General features: G+C 45.4%; 1 protein-coding gene across 1 annotated transcript; it reads right to left on the bottom strand.

The window, feature by feature from the left end:
* Positions 1-25: 25 nt before the first annotated feature.
* CFAP100 (cilia and flagella associated protein 100) lies at positions 26-12,553 on the bottom strand. Its single transcript, XM_059823369.1, has 14 exons — positions 12,481-12,553; positions 11,995-12,081; positions 11,535-11,641; positions 9,956-10,148; positions 9,255-9,322; positions 8,441-8,604; positions 7,735-7,815; positions 6,694-7,116; positions 5,108-5,156; positions 4,380-4,531; positions 3,419-3,554; positions 2,759-2,961; positions 1,115-1,208; positions 26-136 (listed from the first exon to the last, which is right to left on the bottom strand). The coding sequence occupies exons 1-14, from the start codon at positions 12,551-12,553 to the stop codon at positions 26-28; spliced, it is 1,941 nt and encodes a 646-aa protein (XP_059679352.1).
* Positions 12,554-20,755: the final 8,202 nt, after the last annotated feature.

Here is a 20,755-nt window from a genome sequence, read left to right as displayed (position 1 = left end):
CCATGCTGTGGTTAAGGCTGTGCTGTCAAGTGAAATAATAGAGTTGCTCTTCCTTCTCCTTATCCATTTGTTCTTGGCTGTGCTTTTTCTCCTTCCTGGCAGGTGGATTGGAACAGAACACCAGCCTCCTGCCGCTCTGCGGAGGAAGAAGAGGCATGTGCATCAGTGCTGTGTTGGAGTAGCGTGTCTGAACTACGCAGCTAAAGCTGCTTCATGCTGCCAGGCTCTCCTGCTGCGAGGGGCTATGGCCCCTTGCTGTCTGTTTTCTAGGCAGGTTTCAGTGTGGCTGTTAAGTGTTTTTTCTATTAGAAAATGGGTGTCAAGCACCTGAAGGCTGTGCATGTGCTTGTGCTTCAGCTTCTATGATGTACTGTTGCACCTGCAACTGGTTTCTGACTAAAGCCTTATTTGTACTATCTCAAGAGGAAAGGAATTTGGACGTCCAAGGAAATATTTGAGGGAGCCTACAGAACCCTCTTATTTTATTTTGGGTAAAGGGGCAGGGACTCATGGTGCCTGTTCTCAGTCACCCATGCTGTCACCGGCTTGGCGTGTGACTGAGAACTGGGATGTCTTCACTGTTGTGTTGACCTGTTAAACATGCAGCAGGAGCCGTGGTCTGAAGCTCCATGCTGTGCCTCCTGAGGGGCCAAAGCTCAGTTTGGCGTAATGTGGAACGTGCTGAAAAAGGTATGGTTTGATGGTATGGCTGAGCTGACCTAGGGTGTTGCTGCCATTCTCAGGAGTGTCTTGCTGCCGCCCGGTTCCTCCATTGCTGATTTTAATGCTTTTTTTAATACTGCCAAGTTAACAAGTTGAAATGAGCTTACTGAAAAAATTGGCAAGTCATGGAGGGGGCCATGTGGTCAAGACAAGGGTAGGAGAAGGACGATGGAAGGACACTGAGCTGGAATAACAGTATCTGACTTCCCAGCAGTTGCTTAAGTTACATCAGTCCTGTAAATTGGGCTACACCTGAGTATGGGTGCCATCCCCACCCAGCTATGGAGGCCCCTAGTAACATTCTTCCCCTGAATGCCTGACATTCAAGTACCCCCAGCTTCTCTAAAGTGCGCTGTTGAGGCAAGGTGTTCCTGTGGATTACTGCACTTACCTTTTTTTTTGTAGCTGCCTGTGATCTTTCCAGGGCCCTTTGCAATCTTTCCTCCTGCTGCTGCTTCTGATGTCTCAGCTTTTCCTCTCTGAGCCTTTTGAAGGGAGCAAATAAAGGATGGGTTAAATGCGGTGTGCAGCTACACCGAATGTGCTTTTGATGCACAGCTTGTCTAATAGCGTAAGACCACCGGAGCACAGGGGTTTGGGTATAGCTGATGCTGAAGTTTGTTGTTGTGAAGGTGGTAAGAGGGAAACACTTGGTGCAGTTGATGCTGCTCTTTCTGGAGTGAGGGGAGGAAAAAGCATGTCAAGCTTTGCAAATGGAGATGTCTGGTGGTTCTGTTACAGACATGCTCTGTACCACCTTCGGCAGGTGATTTATGCCTCTACAGTTGACCAGGATGCTCACCAGCTTTGTGGGTGAGCGATGCTTATTGTGTCTTAAGTTCTCACCAGTGCAAGTCTGTAACATACAGATGGGAGTAGGAGGGTTTTATATCCATGGAGAGCTGCGCTTTGCCTAAATGGGCGGAGTGGAGGCTGGTAACTGTTAACTGGCTCTGAGTCCCTAGGGAAATGCAGCACTGGAGCAGAAAGGGGCTCAAGCTATTGAATGCTGCAGCAGAGAGAAAATGAATTCTTAACCTTGTGATCTTCAGGAAGTTTTTAAATGCTCTTTGAAGGTTTTTTTGGTTGGTTGGTTTTGCTTTTTACTGGGGGGGTGGGGAAGTGTCAGATTCCTACCTGAATTCTTTTCCTCCATCCTCAGAGTAGAATAAATGTGTGTCTTAATTCTTTGGTAAGTTAAGAGTGCAAAATCACTCACAGAACATAAGGAAGAAGCATCGCACCCTTTCTACTACAACGGTGAAGAAAGATGCAGAGAAAGAGAGTAGGTAGGAGGGAAATGTCACTGTTCTGGCTTTAAATCCTCACCCTATTTTTTTTTCCCCTCTGCTGGATCCAATTCACCTGGGGATGGCCAGATATAGTCAGCTGTCTGGTTGCATCTCTGCTGTTTGTGAGAAGAAATTTCATGTGTGTAACTGAGCAAAGAGGAATGTGTCTCATCTCAGAAGCTAATTTTATTGCATTAATTGGATACTATTTTAATTTAATAATACAAGTTAATGTTAGCAGTTTTGTAGAAGAAACATTTGAAAGCTGGCATTGCTGACAAGTGCCCTTATCTACCTATTGAAGGCTGACAAAATACCAGGGCATGTCAGACTTTGAGTGTGTTAAGTAACTACAGAGGAGCAAGTTTCTATTTAATCTGTTTATTGTTACTGCAAATTGTCTTCTGAAAATGATGATTCTCATAATTTAAGTTGCTCAGGGGATTTGTTCTTTTTTTTTTTTCTTCTTTTTTTCTTCTTCCAAATTTTACCCTTTTCTAATGTAACTTCCAGGTCTTTTCTAACGTAGCTGTGGACTACTGCTTGCTGATCGGGAGATGTGAGTACTATGAATGTGAAACTATTACAGAAGTAAAATGGGATGGATTGGTCACCTCGGCTTTGAAATGGCTGTTACAGTGTCCTGGGTTGATCTGAAAAATTTGGCTCTTTCAGTGGCTTTGCTTTTGGCTGTCAACATTTAAAAATCGAGCCCCCATTTCCAGAAGAGGGTCTTGTCTTACCTTATCCTCCGTTCCTTTTTTTTGGCTTTCTCAGCCTGTTCTATCTTTGCTGGTGGGATTCTCTCCAGGTTGTCCAGTAAATCATTGAGCTGTTTTTCAATGACCATTAGCATCTGCACTGTCTGCAGGTTTGCCTCATTTTCTCCAGTGCACTGGCAATAGACTTCCAGCACCTTCTTGTTCAGGCTCGTTAGCATTTTGTCCTAGTGATGGGAGGAGATATGGTAAGAAGCACGGCTGGGTTTGGCCCAGTAGAACCACAACATCCTTCCAAAAGCAAAGGAAATCAGTACACTTTAATTCCCTGAACAAGACTCAGTTGCTTGTTTACAGGTTTGCTTAGCACCGGTGGCTGGGATAGATGGCTCTGTTGAGCCCTCCTTCTTTTGGTCTCATCTTCCCAGCTTTGCAGCTGCCCGGTTGCCTCTGCGAGTCCTACTCCCACCTCATAGCAGCTGCATGGAACAGACACATTTGCCCCAGTTTGCTGCCTCAGCAGTGCCCCAAACCTGCCCTTGCTATAGCTCCATTGCTGAGAAACAGTGCTGATCCCTCCCCAGTGCAACCTGCTGTCTGCTTTTTTCCCGGGATGGATATGGCTGGTGGAGAGGAACCATTTATGTGTGTGCTAACCGCCCTTGCCTGGATGTCAGGATGTACCTGGTCATCAGCTTGGTATTCTCCAGAGGAAAAGAGGTGAACTTTGAGTTTCAGATCTGCTACTCTCTCTTCTTCCTTGGCGATGGAGGATTTGAGAGTGACTACCTGCTGTTTCAGCTCTGCTAACTTCTTCTCCCTAGGCCAGAAGAGAAAGGCGGTGTTTTGAGAGGGCATCTCCAAAACACATGACTCCTCTGCTGCTTTCCAGCCTGGGACCGTCCCTCCTGCTGCCGGCAGATGGGGGTGACACTTCATCCCGTTTCTGGGGAACTTGCACCCACAGCTCTGAGAGCAGAGGGAACTTGTGATTTTTTTCTGGAAGAAGAGTTACTGTGCTGGTGTGGGGGAGGGTGAAGTAGCATAGCTAAACATTCCAGATTTTTTAGTAAGTCAATGGGAGAAGTAGATTACCTTTAAAAACTTTCACAAGGGGATAAGCTATACTTAAAATGGGAATATGTGTGTCTACCTGCCATTGAAATGCTATATTGCAATTACACTTGGGTTCCCTGTTGGCTTCCTCTAGGAAGGGTTTGCATTGAGTCGGAATAGGTGCTGGTCTGGATCACTGCAGGACATGACTTGTTTCTTCCTTTGATCTTTCTTTATGAGAATTACATGATACTTTTGGCTTATGTCCATTCCAGGATGCTAAATGCGTCAGTTCCCCAGCCTGTGCCTTGAGGACTAAGGAACTAATCCTAAACTCAGGTCCTATTTCTTAAGTGATGTATATGGGACACTCTCCCAGGAGCTCACAAGATGATGAGTTGGATGGGCTGCAGCTGGGCTCTAGGGTATGAGAAAGAGACTCTTTGTTGTGTGCTCTGTGAACAGCATTACGTGTGGTCTGCAGCGTGCAGCCTGATAGCGAGGAGCTAGTGGGGGGAAGAGGAGGTCACTTATGTTTGAAAGCTGGGGCACAGGCACCCCTTCCCACCACTTGCAGGATCACACTTACATGCTTTCATGTGTGGTGATGAAAGTGTGTTGGACCTTGTCCAAACTTTCCTCGATCTCCTGGGAATTCTGGATGAAGGACAAGTTCTCTTCCTCCATCTCCGTGAAAATAGACAGCAGTTGTTGGGGATCAGTAAAATACAACTCCGGCTCCTGGAGTGGAAAACACATGGAATGAGTTTTTGTCCTCCTCTAGCTTCTTTTCCATTGAACTACATGGAGGTTGGTCTGCACCAGCCCTGACTGTTCAAATGCTCTCCCATGTAGAGAGGTCTGTGACTGTCCACGTACGAATGCCTCCCACCTTCCTGCCATGTGCATAGCTTTACGCTGCCTCAGTAGCTCACCCCCCAAACAAGTTGTATTTTGGGGAGTAAAAAGTGGCGCAAACATTTGTGAGTGGGAAAACTTCAATTTCAGGCATAAAAAAATAACTTACTAATTTAAAAATCTCCCATTATATGATGTCGTATCTTGTTGGGGGATGGCAAGCTTTGAGATGATAGTAGGTTTTTGGAAAGTGGAGGAGGAAAGTTAAACTAAGGTATTTATAATATGTGTTGCTAAAACATGAACATTTATGAATGTATAAACATATATTTATAATTAGTGGCTACAGTAACTCCTCGATACCATATTGAATGGTTAAAAGGTGAGAGAAATTGGTAACATCAATAAATGACACAGGACAAACAGAAAGTGTAAATATTTCAACACGAGACTTCTGACCTCATCTTCGTCCGAGCAGGTTTCGCTTTGTGCATCCTCCAATGAACTTCTGAAAAAGCATTTTGTGTATCAGGCTCTTAGAGAAGTGGTAGCTCACAGGAGACCTTGTTAGTGAATTATGAACATACTTCTTGTTTGCCGTAGCTGTTTGCTCCTTAACAGCCCTTTGCACATTCACACGTTTGGCGCCCATGGCTGTGGGCTATTTGGGGGTCAGTAGGAGCCAGGGACCACACAAACATGCATCGTGGGAGCTGTCTGCCCACAAGCAAGCTGCCTTTCGAGCTGCTCCAGGCTTTGCTGGCCAGCAGGGTCGGGGCATGACGCATGAGCCTGAACTGAGGGTGTTGATCCAAACACCTTTAAACTCGATGGGAGGCTTTGGCTCTTGGGCGATGAGAAGGCAGAGGTAAGAGCCTTATTAAAAAGGCTCAGACAGCAGCACAGCAAGTGTAGAGAAAGCCTTGTGCTCCGCGTGGGATGTGGTACTGCTCCTAAACAACATGGTGTAGCCACCATGGGAGTCTGCAGTTTTTACCTGCCCTGAGAGAAGGTTGTTGAGTGCTTCTTCCTCGGCACAGCCTACTACCGTTAACCAACAGTGCAGCCTCTTTCTTCCCTGCTCAGCCCCGGGGACCTGCCAGCACAAGAGGTGCCTGACTGATGTTGGCAGCAGAGCCTGCTCGTTGCCTTCACTTGCGCCTGTCACCCTGTGCCATGGAGGGGTGAAAAACCTCCATTCTCATCATCTTAGTGCCAGCCCCACTTGTGTCTGCATTGCTCCTGCCATGTGGCAGCAGCCCAGTAATTGCAGTGGCTTCACGAGGGGAGGCACACGGCAGCCCTGCTTGGGACAACCTGGCACCTGCAGTGCTCTGAGTGGAGACAGAGGAAATGGCCCTGCAAGCAATGACTTGCTTCAAACTCTATTGGTAGCCAGGTTTTTTGGCCTTAGGAGGCTCACCAGCCACTCACACTTTGCTTTCCCAGGCAATTGCTTTATTTGCCTCAAGAAGCTGGAGCTGGTCATACTTGTCTCATGCTCCCACCTGCCCCTCCTCTTCTCAGGCTGGCCCTGCCTACGTTACAGCAGTGTTACTCTGCTTGCATCCCAGCATATGCTGTCTGAAGGCTCTTGCTGAAAGTAAACAGTCAATGTGATGTGGGTCTACAGTGACCTTGGACCGTCATTAATGGCAAAACAACAGGCAGCTATTTGCATGGCGGCTGTGACCAACAGTGGGAACCAGTATCTCAGCCACAAATGGGCCACAGAGAAGCTTTGCTCCAGGACAAATGCCCAACGTCTATGATTCCTCCTGGGGTTACCTCAAGACCCAAATTCTTTGGGCAAGGCTCTCAGCACAGGATTTGAGGATGGAGCTCTGTTGGAGTAGGTACATAGGTACTGACTTGCACACCCGATGGCTTTCTACTGGTATTTTGATTTGTTCCAGTAAGACCCAGATGTCAGTATGTTCACATACTGAACAAGGTGAGGAGTAGGTTTCTGCTATACTGACTCCCAGTCAGTTCAGTGCTCTCTACAGTACTTAACGCTGTTGTTTGCGTTGTCTTGTACTTACAGTTTTCTTGTTGATAGAGGATTCAGGAAGTTTTTGAGCTGTGGCCTGATCTCATGTAATGTCCTGAAATCCAAACTCTTTGAAGACAGCAGGGAACTTGGCACATCTATATAACTGGTACTATAGGGACTGGCAGCGTTTGTCCTGGCTGTCAGACCCTGTCCTGGAGGCAAGAAGAGATGTACACTTAGAGCATGGGGCTGTCCCAGTGAGGGGTGGGCAGCTCTTCCCTGGCACTCACCCTGCTCTGTGGTGGTGGGAGGTGAGGGACTTTCTTCCTTAGCTTTGGATGCTGTTTTCAAATCCTTTTCCTTTGTGTGCTTTTTTCCATGTTCCTCCTGCCACTCTTTTGGAGATAGTTGATAGAGGAAGTCCCTGTACATCTTGTACTCCTGCAGAGTATTCTTGAATCTGGATATATCACTGGATTGAGAGAAGTGGACAAAGTTTGTTAGCCAGGGAGGAACCCCCTATTTGAACAGGTTCTTTCTAACTCTTGATATTCAGCTTCATCCAGAGAAGGGACAAGAGGGCACATATTTTCATGGACATGCAAAGACAAATGGGAACCTGCCCTACGTGCTCCATGTGGGTTCCTCGTGTGGAAGCTGTCTGGTCACATCGCTGTGGCCAGACCCTTGCTATGGCGCTGAGCTTGCTAATTGGGGAATTTTTACTTGGAAATGAATGGGAAACCTTGCCAGCTCAACTCATAATGGGAATTACAATTTTTTTTTCCTGTCTTTCCCCAGGTCACCATTAAAATGCATTTCTTAGTTTTATTTGGTTTTTAATCTGAGACTAGGCATTTAATTTTGGGTTTGGAATATTTATTCTTTTTAAAAATATCATTAAAAAACTAGTGGAGTTGTTTTAGAAACAAAGCCAGCATCTGGAAAACAAAAGCTGAAACATTTTGACTCTTCAGATTGAACATTTTTAGAAATCTTTTTCTCTGATTCCCTTTTTCCCTGAGGGCTGTGAGGGTATAGTGCTAGAGGGGCTGTTAAAGGCTAGGCAGGAATAGTGTGCAACCATTACCTTTGGAGGTTCTCTATTTGGGAAGTGATTGCCTGGATCTCCGTTATTTTCTTTGTCTTTGCTGCGGTTTCTTTTTCGGCACTAGGGAAGAATGCATAAACATAAGCCATAAAACAATTTAGCAGTAAGCGGGTAGTGAACTGGGGTGCATATAAAACAGAGAAAAAGATGTGGGGGGAGCTCTAGGAATCTTTCTTATAGATGTATCCCAGGTGATGCTTGGGTCCTGCCTGAAGGCCCTGCTTGTCTTGGCAAAGAGAGTATGGGGTCCCAGCGATGCTTCCAGGTTAAGACCTTCCTAATTTGGCTGCTGCTGAGTGTCGATTGCTGCTCTGCCCTTGTGATATCTGTAATGGGCCAAAGTGCTCAACTTGCTTCACTTAAGGGACTATTCCTGCTACGAGGGGTTGGGCAGAAGGATCCCCCTCTCGTAAGGGTGTTGTGAGCAGAATGGAAGTGGTGGGGTCAACAGCAGGTTCCTTGCTGCAGCCAAATCAAGGCTTTTGCAATGAGGGGACTCCCCAGCTATTGTTCTCCTTCCTCTCTTTCACTGAATGTGTGGGGAGAAAGTGCCACCAGGACTGTAACTCTGGGGAAACTCTGCCATAGAGCATTTGTTAGCCAAAACCCTGCAGGGAGGTCAAATAAAAGACCTCCTGTGTCCAGCGCAGAAGAGCACACAGGTGGTTCCCTCAACTGCCATTACATTTTCAGAGCTTGAACAGAGTTTTTATGGTTCTCCTTCAGAAACTCATCAAACATGGCAGCATCCTTCTCCAGGTAGTATTCAGCCTTTTCCAGTTTTCTTTCCTCGTTCTTTGCTACATTCTCCATCCTTTGAATCTCATCTCGCTTTACTGCCATGGCATACTGAAATGAACCCAAAAGGCAACACAGTCACATCAGTTGGTTGATTTTAAAGGTATGTTGGTTTAGCTTTGTTCTTGGTTACCTTATTACCTTATAGTTGTTGGCGAAGAGGGTAAGGATTTCAAACCAAGGTATGTGTCTTAGTGCAAACTAGGTACATAGAGGCCAGGAGATTTTTCAGAAGTAACATAGCAAATAAGCGGTGAAGTTAAAGACAGAATCCAGAAGTCCCAGCGCTACATTAACAAAGGTTGATTTAGTTGTGTTACAGCACAATAGCAGAGGTGAATAATGGGGATATTCCAGCACAGCTCCCTTATTTTGAGTTCAGAATGGCTCCCAGCTATAATTTATGTATAGGACAGCAGGAACCAAAAGGTCAGTATGTCTGTGCATCTCACAAATGAAATAGTTGCATGGCTGCTACTGGATAGTGCGAATGACCTATGTTCCTTTCTTTCTTGGTTGGGGATTGCTGGGCTATAGACTGTGAGTGTCTTTAACACAGGACTTGGACAATCAGTTCATGAGGTCTGATGTGTGCCTCCGTGGTATGATGTCTAGGGAATGGATGTCAGGGGAAAAAGCCCAAAACAAAGTAACACGGGGAAGAATAATGAACAGAAAGTAACATTCTTAAAGACAAGTACCTCAAGTAAAAATATCTCTCTTCTGTCATTTATATAGTCACGGAAAGTCTCCTTTTCTAATGGGTGATCTGAAATGAGGATATAAAGTTCGTCAGACTAGAGGGGGAAATATGGCCAAGGCAAAACACAGTGAATATGGAGGCTGCCGTGAACATGGATGTGGTTGGCATTGGAGCCAGCAATACTGATTATTTTATTACAGTTTTGATCTTTTTTAGGATCAGTTTCATATAGGCTTTTGTGGAGTAAAACCAGGTAGAACAGAGTGGAGAATCTGGTCCTTACAAAGGTTGATGTCCTCTAGACAATAACGACATGTTATGTCAGACATTTCATGTCAGAGACAGAAAATTTAGGCCCACATCCACTAAAATCCAACTTTAGGTCAGCTTAGTAGAAATGTCTGCATGACACAAGGTCCTGCAAACTCTCAGCTGACTCCCAGCTACTGCAGAGGCCGTAGGGGATGGTGGAATCCAGGCTACTGCAGTGGGGTGATACATGCTCCATATGTAAATGCATGAGATGGAGATGGCCCAGCTGCACAGAGGCTGGCAAGGTGCAGCACATAACTATTGTGTCTGCAAGAGTTCACCAAAGTCAGCTAGAGCTAACTGCTACTCCCATCCTCTCTTTGATTTTTACTTTAGGCCGTTACCCAGCTGAGCAGCACCACTACAAAGATAGTAACTGTTCCCTACCTTTTTTAATGGCGATCTTCCATGAAAGACTCTCCTGAAGACTTTTCAGTCTCTCTTCATTTGTTGCCTGTTTTCTGCCCTCCTCTTCTTCCTCCTTTTGCAGAGCCTTCCTGAACCCTTTTTGCTTTGCTTTTATTTTAGTGGAGTAAGTCATTTTCTCATGGATTTTCATGGTCTTCATCCTTTCTTGTTCCTATGAGGAGAAGTCAGTTATGTGGACAGTTTGATTATGTGCTTTGTTTGCTGTGGTTAGTCACAGTTTAGAAATTTGCAGGCTACTGATATCCTGCTGATACATGTTTGCCTGGTTTATCTGACTAATCCCAATGATATTCTCTCCTGAGGCAACTGAAACACTTCATTTCTTAGCATTTGTTCTCTGTAGTTTGTTGATTTGTATTCTGCATCTAGCCACTAGCTATGCCAGTTTGTACCTATTCAGCCTCCTCATTTTTCCTTCCTGGATTATTCCTGGGAGAGAATGGAAATTTTCAGAGATTCATCCTTCAAGTCCCCTAGTAAAGGGGAACAACAGGACAGCCCACACTCAATACCGACTCAGTCCAGCTTTCACAAAGGCATGTAAACCTCCAAGTTCAGATTGAAAGGATCTATTCAAACGCACTCCAGAGCTTTCTGGAGGGTAAAAGGTTGTTTGTGCTCAGTGCTTTCACATGGGCTGAAGTGTAATTCATTGCTCTTGCACAGTTGGGGCATGGGTTAGGCTGAGGACATCACTCAGCAGAGATCCTTAGTGCACTTCTTCCTAAGTCCTTCCCCATACTTACATAATGACCTTCAGCCCAAGCTAAAACCAGACTATCAGTCATCAGTGTGAGGTGAGACAGCTTGCTTAAGGTTGTTTGGAACCCTCCCTTTGTGATTAAGAAACAAAGACCGCTTTCTTCCACACTACCGCCTGGTTTCTGCAACCACACGCAACAATCAGACATCTTGGATGCAACAATCCCTCCATGACTTCCCATCCCCTTTGGATTGCATGCCCTAAGAGAAGTCCACTGCAGAAAGAAGGAAGAAAGGGACATTCCTGAGACCCAGCTCTCTGGTCTGGTGGGCTGTAATTCCTTATCTTATGGACAGAAAGCTAAGGCATGAAACCCATGTCATCCCTTCTTCCTAGGCATTCATTTCGTTGGCAGTTCAGAAGAAGGTCACATCAAATATTGGAATACAGCTTTCCAAGCAGAAAACCAAGCCTGTTGAAGAGGAAAGCAAGAGATCTTGCACTAAAGCTTTATGCAGAAATGAATGCTAACAGCACTGGCAGGTATCTTTTCCAGGAACATCAGTGAGTGGTAGATCTACCTTGAAGTAAGTAAACAAAGTGACAATATCCAGATTTTGCACTAGCAACCAGCAAGCCTGTGCTCAGGTCTGCTCTTGGTAAAGTCAATCTCTCATTATGGACTGCAGTGGACTTAAACCTCATCTGGGGGAATCTCAGCTGAATTTGGCAGCTATTATTTCTGTCATGCACTAAATTCTGGTATTATATTGGTTGGTTGCCTGCCCTCGTGAACTGCTTGTGTATACATTGGCCTAAAGCATATATACATACCGCCTTAGCCTTTTTTCTTTCCTTGTCCCTTATTGAGAAAATATCGATATCTGGAGGAATTGTAAATGGATTTTTCATTGGGTTTTCTTCATCCTCTTCTGGGATTTCTGCAAAAAATGGATGAGGATGTAGAAGACGCAGGGCAGAATATCAGGACACAGTGCAAAGGGACTCTGCTGCTTCACCCCTGAAGCTGTGCTCACAGCTGCAGATGTCTAATGATGCTGAATCAAGAGTGGGGAGCTGGATAATGCTTATAAGCAGCCAGTGATATAACTGAGACCTCTGTATGGTTTATGTCACTTGACCATATCTGCTGATCAACTCAAGATTTCAGCCTGGGATTTTTGTAAGTCTGGAGCTATTTTACCTGTCTCATCTGGTCATGGGCAGAGGATTTCTGAATACAGGCCTCTCTTTGACCTGACAACGAAAAGCTGCCAGAGCATCGTGACTTTACCTGACGGCACAAACTGGGTTTCCATTCCAGGTTTGGAAGAGAGACTTTTAGATGTTGACTCTGTATGTGGAGTTGGCATCTTCGACCCTGGCCCAAGGAAAACCATAAACAGATGAATCAACTGGGACCTGCCAATAACTGACACAGTAGGTTTTACAGCAGTGATGGGCCTAGGGGCTTTCTGGACCTTAACCACTGAGCCTTTTGTGTCCGTAGGAATTAACAAAAAGCTTCAGTAAACTGGAAAATATTTGTGTTCTGACCCCAAAAAGGGGATGTTCATTCCTGGCTTATGCAAAAGCTGTGTAAAACACAGTCCTCCTTACAGACACACTGATGGGAAAGCAAAGACAAAACAATTTAGACATAACAAGCAACTCAAGTCCCTCGCCTCTTGTTCCACCCACATCTCCAGTTCTGATCCACACCCATACTTTTTCATCCTCCCATCGCTGGTTTACAAGCAACATTTTTACTCCCTAAAGCTCTTACCAGTAATTGCTTCACCACTGTGGGTTTCTTGCGATAAGGTTGAATGATTGTTGGACAGCACAGACATGCTGTAGGGAACTCTGTCGTGTTTAATTTTAGGCTGGCAAACTGTTGAAGGTTAGGTTTCTGTTTCTCTGAATCGTCTCTTTTTGTAGTATTTGCTATGGGTCCTAGGGGAAAAGGCATGATTGTAATGATCTCACTTACAAAGAACAGATAAACCTTTGTTAAAGTCATCCTCTAATCAACGAAGGCAGCAAGCCGGGTCCCAGTGAGGTATTAGTTCCATTGATGCAATTCTGCTGCTGGGATCATTCCTGATCTGCACTGGTATAAGACACAGCAGAAAATATCCTCTTCCACTTGCACTAATTTTAAAGCTATTTTAGAGCATCATTTTTTGCTCTGAACAGCCTCCAGTTTTTATGTATTTTGAGCTAAACTCATCTGGCCTAATTTCCATGTACGTCCTTGGCGCTTTGTGTTTCCTATTGGTTGTGTTTCTGCAGCTGCCCAATTAGTATCTTATTCTTTGGAGGTGTCAGACTTTCACTGTTGATGAGACACAGAGGCTGAAGTAGAATTTAGGCTGTTTGAATACATCCCAGATGTTTTCCCTCTCCTTTTCAGCTCTTGAAGTACCTTTTCCAAAAGCCTCCTTGACTGGTTGCTTAGATTTCATGTCTCTCTGAACTTTGCATAACTTAATGGGATATTTTTCTCTAGGGGTCCCTCATCTACGTGGAACAACATAACCCCTGGCCTGATGAGTTTTGGAGAAAACCCCATCAGGGCAGGGGTAGGAAGGCAGTCAAACGCCTGCAGCGTTCAGTTGAATACACTTTGTGAAATATGCAGAGCAGTAGCAGCATGGATGTTTAGTCCTCTTAGTGCACACTTTGACTTCTGTAATCTAAAACCCTTCTCATAAAAACCTTCTCGTTCATGTGGTTGATTTAAATTCCTGCTAGGGAATGGGACTGAAAAGCAGGACTAGACAGAGGATACTGGCATATGGAAAATAATTGTCAGTGAAACTCTTGGATAAAAAGTGCTTCAGAATATAATTTTAGCAAAGTATAGGAATTTGTTTCTAAGATTAAATTATAAATCTTCATTTTATCAAGGTATTTATGGTTTGAGGTTGTTGGGGTTTTTTTAACAGATCGTTTGCACATCACTTTGGAAATAATGCCAAAAGCTACGAAAGTGTTAGTTGTGCTAATTATAATTATTAAGCTCAAGAATGCAAACAAATTGCTTTGTTGCTAGAATCATTTGGCATATATTTCACTGCCTCTGACATTTTTATGTTTCAGTAGCTACGTATTAATCGCCAGTAGTATGTCAATCTATAGATAAGGCATTCATAGTTTTAATTTACTGAAACATTTATTCAGTGCTTTTCCCCAGCATCAAGCTGCTGCACAGAAAAAAATATGCCAAAGTAAACATGCAAACAGTTCTAAAAAATAATACAATAAAATCCATCCGCCATGTTCCCAGAGCACTGGATGAGCATATGTTTTATACAGTCAAATGGTTGAAATGATACCATCGCTCGCAGACAAGGCTCATTATGCTTGCTGGGAAACCCCTCCAAGTTTTGAGCTACAGAGCAACTCTCCCAGGGACGGATGTGTCCCATTTCCCAATAGATACGCCCCACTCACCCACGGAAAAGGAGATGGTTAGTGCGTGTGATTTCCTGGTGACACACGCCAGCACCTCCACTTGTCTGAGTGAGACCCTGTATTTGATGTCGAAAACAGAAAAGAAATTGCTGTGATTGCCCTCACCCCTTTATTTTTTGGTTTCTCACCCAAAGGAGAGCTCCTCCAGGCTCCTCTCCGCCGGTGGGGCCACGGTCAGATGACGAGGACGTGGCCGCGGTGCAGCTCGGCTCTCTGGGCTTTCCTCTCTTGTTTGCCCTGCCATGGAAACCTGCGCTCCCGTTGCCAGGCGGCACCCAACCCGCCGGCACGGGAGGGATGCATCGCTGCCTTCTGGCATTAGGCCTGGGTCCCCTGCGCCGGGACAAGTGCCCCTACCCCGATGGAGCGGGGCTGAGCCAGGTGGGTCCCCCCAAGCCCGTCCGCCATGGGAGGCTTCGCAAAATCGCTCGCCTGCCTGCCTGCAGTGTAGGCACATCAGTAGGTCTCCCGAGCAGGCAGCTCGCTGAAGTTCAAACCAGCCGTCGGCATGGAAAAGGAAGAAAACATCTGTGGTGTAGGAGGTCTCCCTGGCTTGCTGGGTTCTTTATTCGATATTTCAGTCCCCATGGCCTGGGAATCAGGTATTTAACCCCATTTCTGCAAGCAAAGCAGTGGGTTGAGGAAATGGGAGCTGTGGAAATGACTGTGATTTATCATTTCATAGCCTCTGCCTTGGTCTTTCTGTTTGTAAAGTCTGAACAGTCACAGTTTGGAGACTATGTGTGGTATGGGTGAATGAACTGTCATTTACTGGAGGTTGCCCAAGTCAATAGTGCTATAGAAACCGAAATACCACCTTCCAAAATATCATATAATTCTAAAGATGATTTGATAAAATATCAGTTGAAAAAAGTAATAGATTTTAGTGGAGGAAAAGACCCTTAAATCCCCATATTTATTCTTTCCTGTTTCTGAGAAGACCAAATCAGTTCCAAACAGATCGTGTTCTTCTCTAGACTATTTAGACTCTCTGTTAATACAGTTTCAGCTTTCTGAAACAGCAGTTTCTTTCATTTACCGATAGGTTTCCAAACAGCTTTCTCCATCTGAATGACTAACGCAATAAATAGCATGATTTTCTGTAAGTGCAAGCTCCCATTTGATGGTTATAGTCCTTTTTTGTAATTGCTGATTATTAAGAGACTGGATTCAGGCAACAGAAGGAAAATGTTCATACAGAAATAAATTTCTTTTTATTCTGCACATGAATGCTTTGATTTTTAGCAGTGATGCAGAAAACCATAGTGCTATCTTTAGTATGTTTTGGGAAATTTCCCAAATGTATTGGGGAGTACACATGAAAAATGAGACTATAGAATAACTTCCATTACCAAAAAAATAATTCAGTCATAAATGGTACTTAAGATGCATTTTCTAAAGGCATAATATCAAATAGTCTTTGTTCAGAAATACCAGTTTATTACAGAGTTATGAATTTGCCGCAGTGATAACATCACAGAAACAGATAACAGAAAACTAAGACATTTGAACAGCTGTGGCTCTGTCTGGCATAATCTCTGTATCAATGAATGATACATTTATAGATCCGTTGCTCTGTTCTGTGCTCTCCTAGCTAAACACTTATTTCCCCAAACTGGAACAGAGATTATTTAAAAGCAGAGATGTATTTTGTGATTTCTTGGAAATGTGCAACCTCTTCATAGCTTTGGTTCATTGTTTGTGTCCCATACATGCCATAAGCCACTTAGGCTTTGCATTTCCTTGAGGGCAAAGAAGTTTTTAAGGCCAGGACATCTGGGGTCTATTCTTAGCCACCATTAACTTGGTTAATGAATGGAATAAATAGCATGTGCAACATCATGGGAAAACGTGCCTGGTGGCATAGGCTGTGCAGCTGACCAGTGCTGCAGCTCGTTAGGGATTTCTGGGTTGTGTAATGTTGCTTCAGGGCACCATGGTTTTGGGGCTTATTAAATGTCCAGACAGTGCTTCCTCGGTGCACAGCTGAGAAAGACAGGCAGTTTGCATGGTAAGAACGGCCGGTTGCTGCTTAAGTTTCCAACAGGATGTCTGCAGATTTGGGGCTTGTGGGGGGTGGTTTTGTTAGGACATGGGATTGGGATTTCAGGATATCATTATTTCTTTGTTCCTTCATTTCTTTCTTGAGGGGGTTACTTGTCTTCTCCAATCCTTGGTCACCCAGTTTGTGATGTGAGAGTGTTACTTGTCTTCTCCATTCAGTCACCCCCTTTGTGACGTGGGGATGCCGATCCCTACCACAGAGGGGCTGCAAGGGTTAATTAGTGTTGGCAAAACATTTTGAAATGGCTGATTGAGAAACGCTGCCAGAGATGAAAGCTGAATAAGTATCTAGATAAATAAATATTCCTTTGTAGTCTTATCATTACGGGAAACTCCCTGTGTACTCAGGATGCTGCACAGGTCACTGAGCTGTCATCTCTCCATTGCCTGGAGTCTTCTTGAGGGGACTAATTTATTAAGTATTTCACTTTTCACTTTACTTTCTGCGACGTGAGCCACAGTATTTACCACACAAAGAGAAAAGCCTGGCAGTAACCAGCAAACACTGAGGAAATGCCAAATGCATTGGCATTTTTTTTTTTCTCTCTGGGACTGTTGTTCCCGTGTTTCCCTGTGAATTGTGTGGCTGCAGAACCCAGAGCACCCCAGGAGGGAGAAGGGAAGATTGGAGCCTATTCCCAGGGTTAGACACAAGGAAGGAGGAGGGATCCTCAAGCTAGTGTCTGCAAGACGCTGCCTACAGGAGCTCTGCTGAAGGCAGTGCAGCCAGCTCTCTGCTTCAGTATGTCTCTGGTGAGCTGTCAGGAGAAGTTTTTCTGCTGGTGGGTCTCCTTGGGACACTGTTCTCCTGCCTTTCTCCTGCCTGGGGGGAAGCAGCTTCAAGATGGTTATGGAGATCCCATGGGGAATATATGGCTGCTCACACACTTCTTGCAAGGTCTGTGCACGCTGCTGAGCTCCGTAGAGAGACTGAAAGGAGGAGAAACAGTGGCCATGTGGCCCTCCTCCATTTGTACTTTATTCGCAGCACAAGTCCCTGCATCAGGACCACAGCTCAATGAAAGATGCCAAAAGCAACAGTACGGGAGACCATATCCATCCCATCTAATCCCAGCATGTCTCTCTTCCCCTGCAGATCTCCCTTCCCAGCACCAGACCGTCATGAAGGCCAGGATGGATGGCCACATGCATTGACTGCTGCATATGCACAGGAAATCCAGGGCCTCTCAACAGCAACAGGGATGTCTCCTTAGGTTATAGGGCACAAAGAAGTGATGATCTGACAGAAAGAGGGTTACTATGGCTTGGGGTGGAGCCATCCCAAAAAGGGGCGAGCAGCTAGCGCAGAAGGTAAGCAGGAGACCTCCTGCGAACAGCAAAGCTGTGATCCCCAAGTGCCATGGCCCCATGGGGTCTAACCACTGGCACTGCTGTTTACCCCTGCTCCCTCCTGCTTACTTCCAGGAAAGATTTTACCTCAATGCAAAACTTTCCAGCTGCAGAAATGTCTCCTGTAACCTTTGCATGGCCAGAGCCAGCCACGAGATGGCAGCAGTCCTGTACTGCCGGGGCTGGGGACATGGCTCAGTCCCCACATTCCCCACTCTTCCCTCTCCATGCCCTTTTTACCTTATAGGTGAGGTCTCCAGGCCTGCGAGCGCCAAGAAACCCTGGCCCATCCTCTGGGTTGAAGGAGAAGTGTCCCCAGAGAGGGGGTCTGCAAGAAGACCTGTGAGCTCAACTCTTTTATCTTTGCAAACAGGCTGATGGATCCGGACCCGCTCAGGTCTGTGTGTCCTACCACTGATCCTCAGCCCCCAGTGTGTTCCTGGACTGTCTCATCCAAAATGAATTCGTGGTATTCTTTCAACTGATCTGATTTCAATCTAGTGGATGAAAGCTGCTAAAATCTCTGATGGGCCACGGGGAAATGGTAAGACGGACCCTGTCATCTGTCCTTTCACTGCAGGTCCACGTGAGTGCTGTGTAATGACTTGGACAAAAAGCAGCAAGTGCTCAGTGATTCGTATTTCACACTCGTTCTTGCTGAGAATGCAGACTCCTTCCTGCTGAGAAGAAGATAAAATGTTCTGCAATCTTCATCTTGGAATCCTTGCCAGATCCGAGCCAGTTTGTTTTGCAATGCAAAGCTTATTCTAGTGCAAGCTGTGGTGGCAAGGAGTCTTTCTTGTAGTGACTGTCAGCAGTGCTCTCCTCAAACAACTCCACATAGATAAGCTTTGTGCTTTGCTCTAGCTCCTGAGCTAACACAGCCAACACCATGAAGAGTTGGTGGACTCAGGCTCCCTGACTTCTGGATCTGTCAATGTGGGGACCGCTTGTTGATCGGTCGAGTAGAGGTGGTATAGCAAAGCCTGATGCAAATGCAGCGGAAGATGTCAGAATCACAGAATTTGGGAGGGACCTCTGGAGGTCTCTAGTCCAATCTCCTGCTCAAAGCAGGGCTAACTTCAAAGTCATATCAGGCTGCTCAAGACCTTGCCCAGCTGTTTTGAAAACCTCTCAGGATGGAGATTCCACAAACTCTCCAGATGATGGAGGGTGAGATCTGGGAGGCTGAGCTTGGGCACAGTAGGGTGGCCCCACTGGTTTGCTCTGGTAAGGATATAAATAAATGATACGGTTGCAATTTCAAGGCTGGTTCTGAATAAGCATTTAGACCTGATCCCAAACTGAAAAGTGTAACTAGTTCCAGACTTCCCTCAGAGCTCAGTGCTTTTGGGACCTAGGAGTTTGCATTTGGCCCATTGTAAAGAGAGACACAAAGCTGCAGCCAAGGAGACTTTCCTAACCAAGGCTATAAATCCAGGCTATTTGCAGGGACAAATGACCCAGGAATCTGAGGTTGCAACTTCATGATTTTGCATTAAGCTCTTAAGGCACAGTTCCAGCATTTTTCCTGGCCCTTGCTTTGTGGCAAAACTACAGCTGCTGTGACTGCATGGGAACTGATCCAGCTGAAAAATACCCTGCCTGAGGAAAAGATCCTTTTTATTATGATCACTGTAACGGCTTGAGGAAGAGGGACACATGGGCTGCGGGAAGCTAGAATTGTCCCTTTCAGTGACAGGCTGTGCTTTGATTGTCTTAGGGAAATAATGAAACTGCAGCTTCGTGGTGGTAAAACAGGCTGATCCTGCAAGACCTGCACACAAATTTCCTTTGACTGGGGTGTATGGAGCAGACTAAAAAGGATTCGTAAAGTAAAGTTGTGGGTCATGCTGGTTTCTAAGAGCTGCAAAAGGAAGTACATGCTCCATTGCTCCAAACTCTTCCTGCTCATGTGGAATGGATTAAAGATAAAACCAGCCCTGTTATTCACTTTGCTTCTGAGCTGTTTCAGTCCTATCTTCTTCTCCAGAGCAGCTTGTACAGGAACTATTATCTGTGATACAAAACTGTGGCTCATATCCCCAGGGTAGCTCACGGGATCCACTTCCCCTTGCCAGGGAATGAGGCATCACTGGGTACCAGCTGCAACAGTTAGGAACGTTTGGTGCCAGCCTGGCTGTTTTCTTGCAGGATCTGCCTATTTGCATCTCTAGTTTAAGTGTGGACTACTGGGGCACAGAGAAGCAAAGTGACTCCACCGATGCTGTGTGTTGGGTCTTTGGTGGGACAAGCCCCAAATCCACATCTTGTATCTAGCCGCAATCATGGACAGCACAAATATGCTCCTCATGCAATGACGGCTTTATTACTTGCAAATGCTAGAAAGTTTCCACATCCCATTCTTATTCCTTTCCCGCACCTGTGTGAATGCCCGCTGTTCTCCCCACCAGGATGTCAGCAGATCCTGTAGCTTGTTTTCCACTGAAATATCTCTTCTTAGGTAAATATTACATTTGGGGTTGCTTTGCCAGTGGCTTTCCTACCTGGAGTTTGTACAACAGGTCAATGCCCTGCTCAGAGATAAGAGGAATACTTGCTGTGAGTGCTGTTTGCGGCTGTGATATGCCACCCTGCTCTTCCCTCATCAGCTTCTCCTTTAAAGGTTTGTGAATGCTGCTTAAGCCATGGAGGTTTTAGCAAAGTGAGGGAAATTTAAGACAAGCAGTCGAGTGCTTGGACAGAGCCGAAGGTCTTGTTTATTGCAACAGCCGTGACTTGTAAATTATTCATCTGTGTGTAATTGAAACACGAAGATCCTCAAAGGTCTGGTTACAAAGAGTGAGGTGAAGGATCAGCGAGCTTCGAGCAAAACAGGAAGGTTAACAGGTCTTAGGGAACCTTTCCCCATCCACCTGCATCTGCTCATGATAATGCCCGTTTGCAGAAGAATATTGAGTTGCCGATAAGTGAAGCAATGCACAGATATGTGTCTGTGGACGGGAGAGGACATCTGTAAAATATTTTCCTGTGCGAGTTTTCCCTCCAGTGGGAAACACAGATTTGAAGCCTGTTGCAGTGAATCGTATACACAGCCTGTGGGCACGTACCGAGTATCAATGCACAATAGGTTCTGGCCTCTGTGAAACAGAGAAGTTTCCAAAGACCAAGAGAGATCAGAGTAGCCGGCTAAGCAGAAA

Source organism: Gavia stellata, chromosome 12 (assembly GCF_030936135.1).
Source record: "Gavia stellata isolate bGavSte3 chromosome 12, bGavSte3.hap2, whole genome shotgun sequence".
NCBI lineage: Eukaryota > Metazoa > Chordata > Aves > Gaviiformes > Gaviidae > Gavia > Gavia stellata.
Note: the sequence above shows the minus strand (reverse complement) of the source record. Positions and strands in the feature narration are given on the sequence as shown.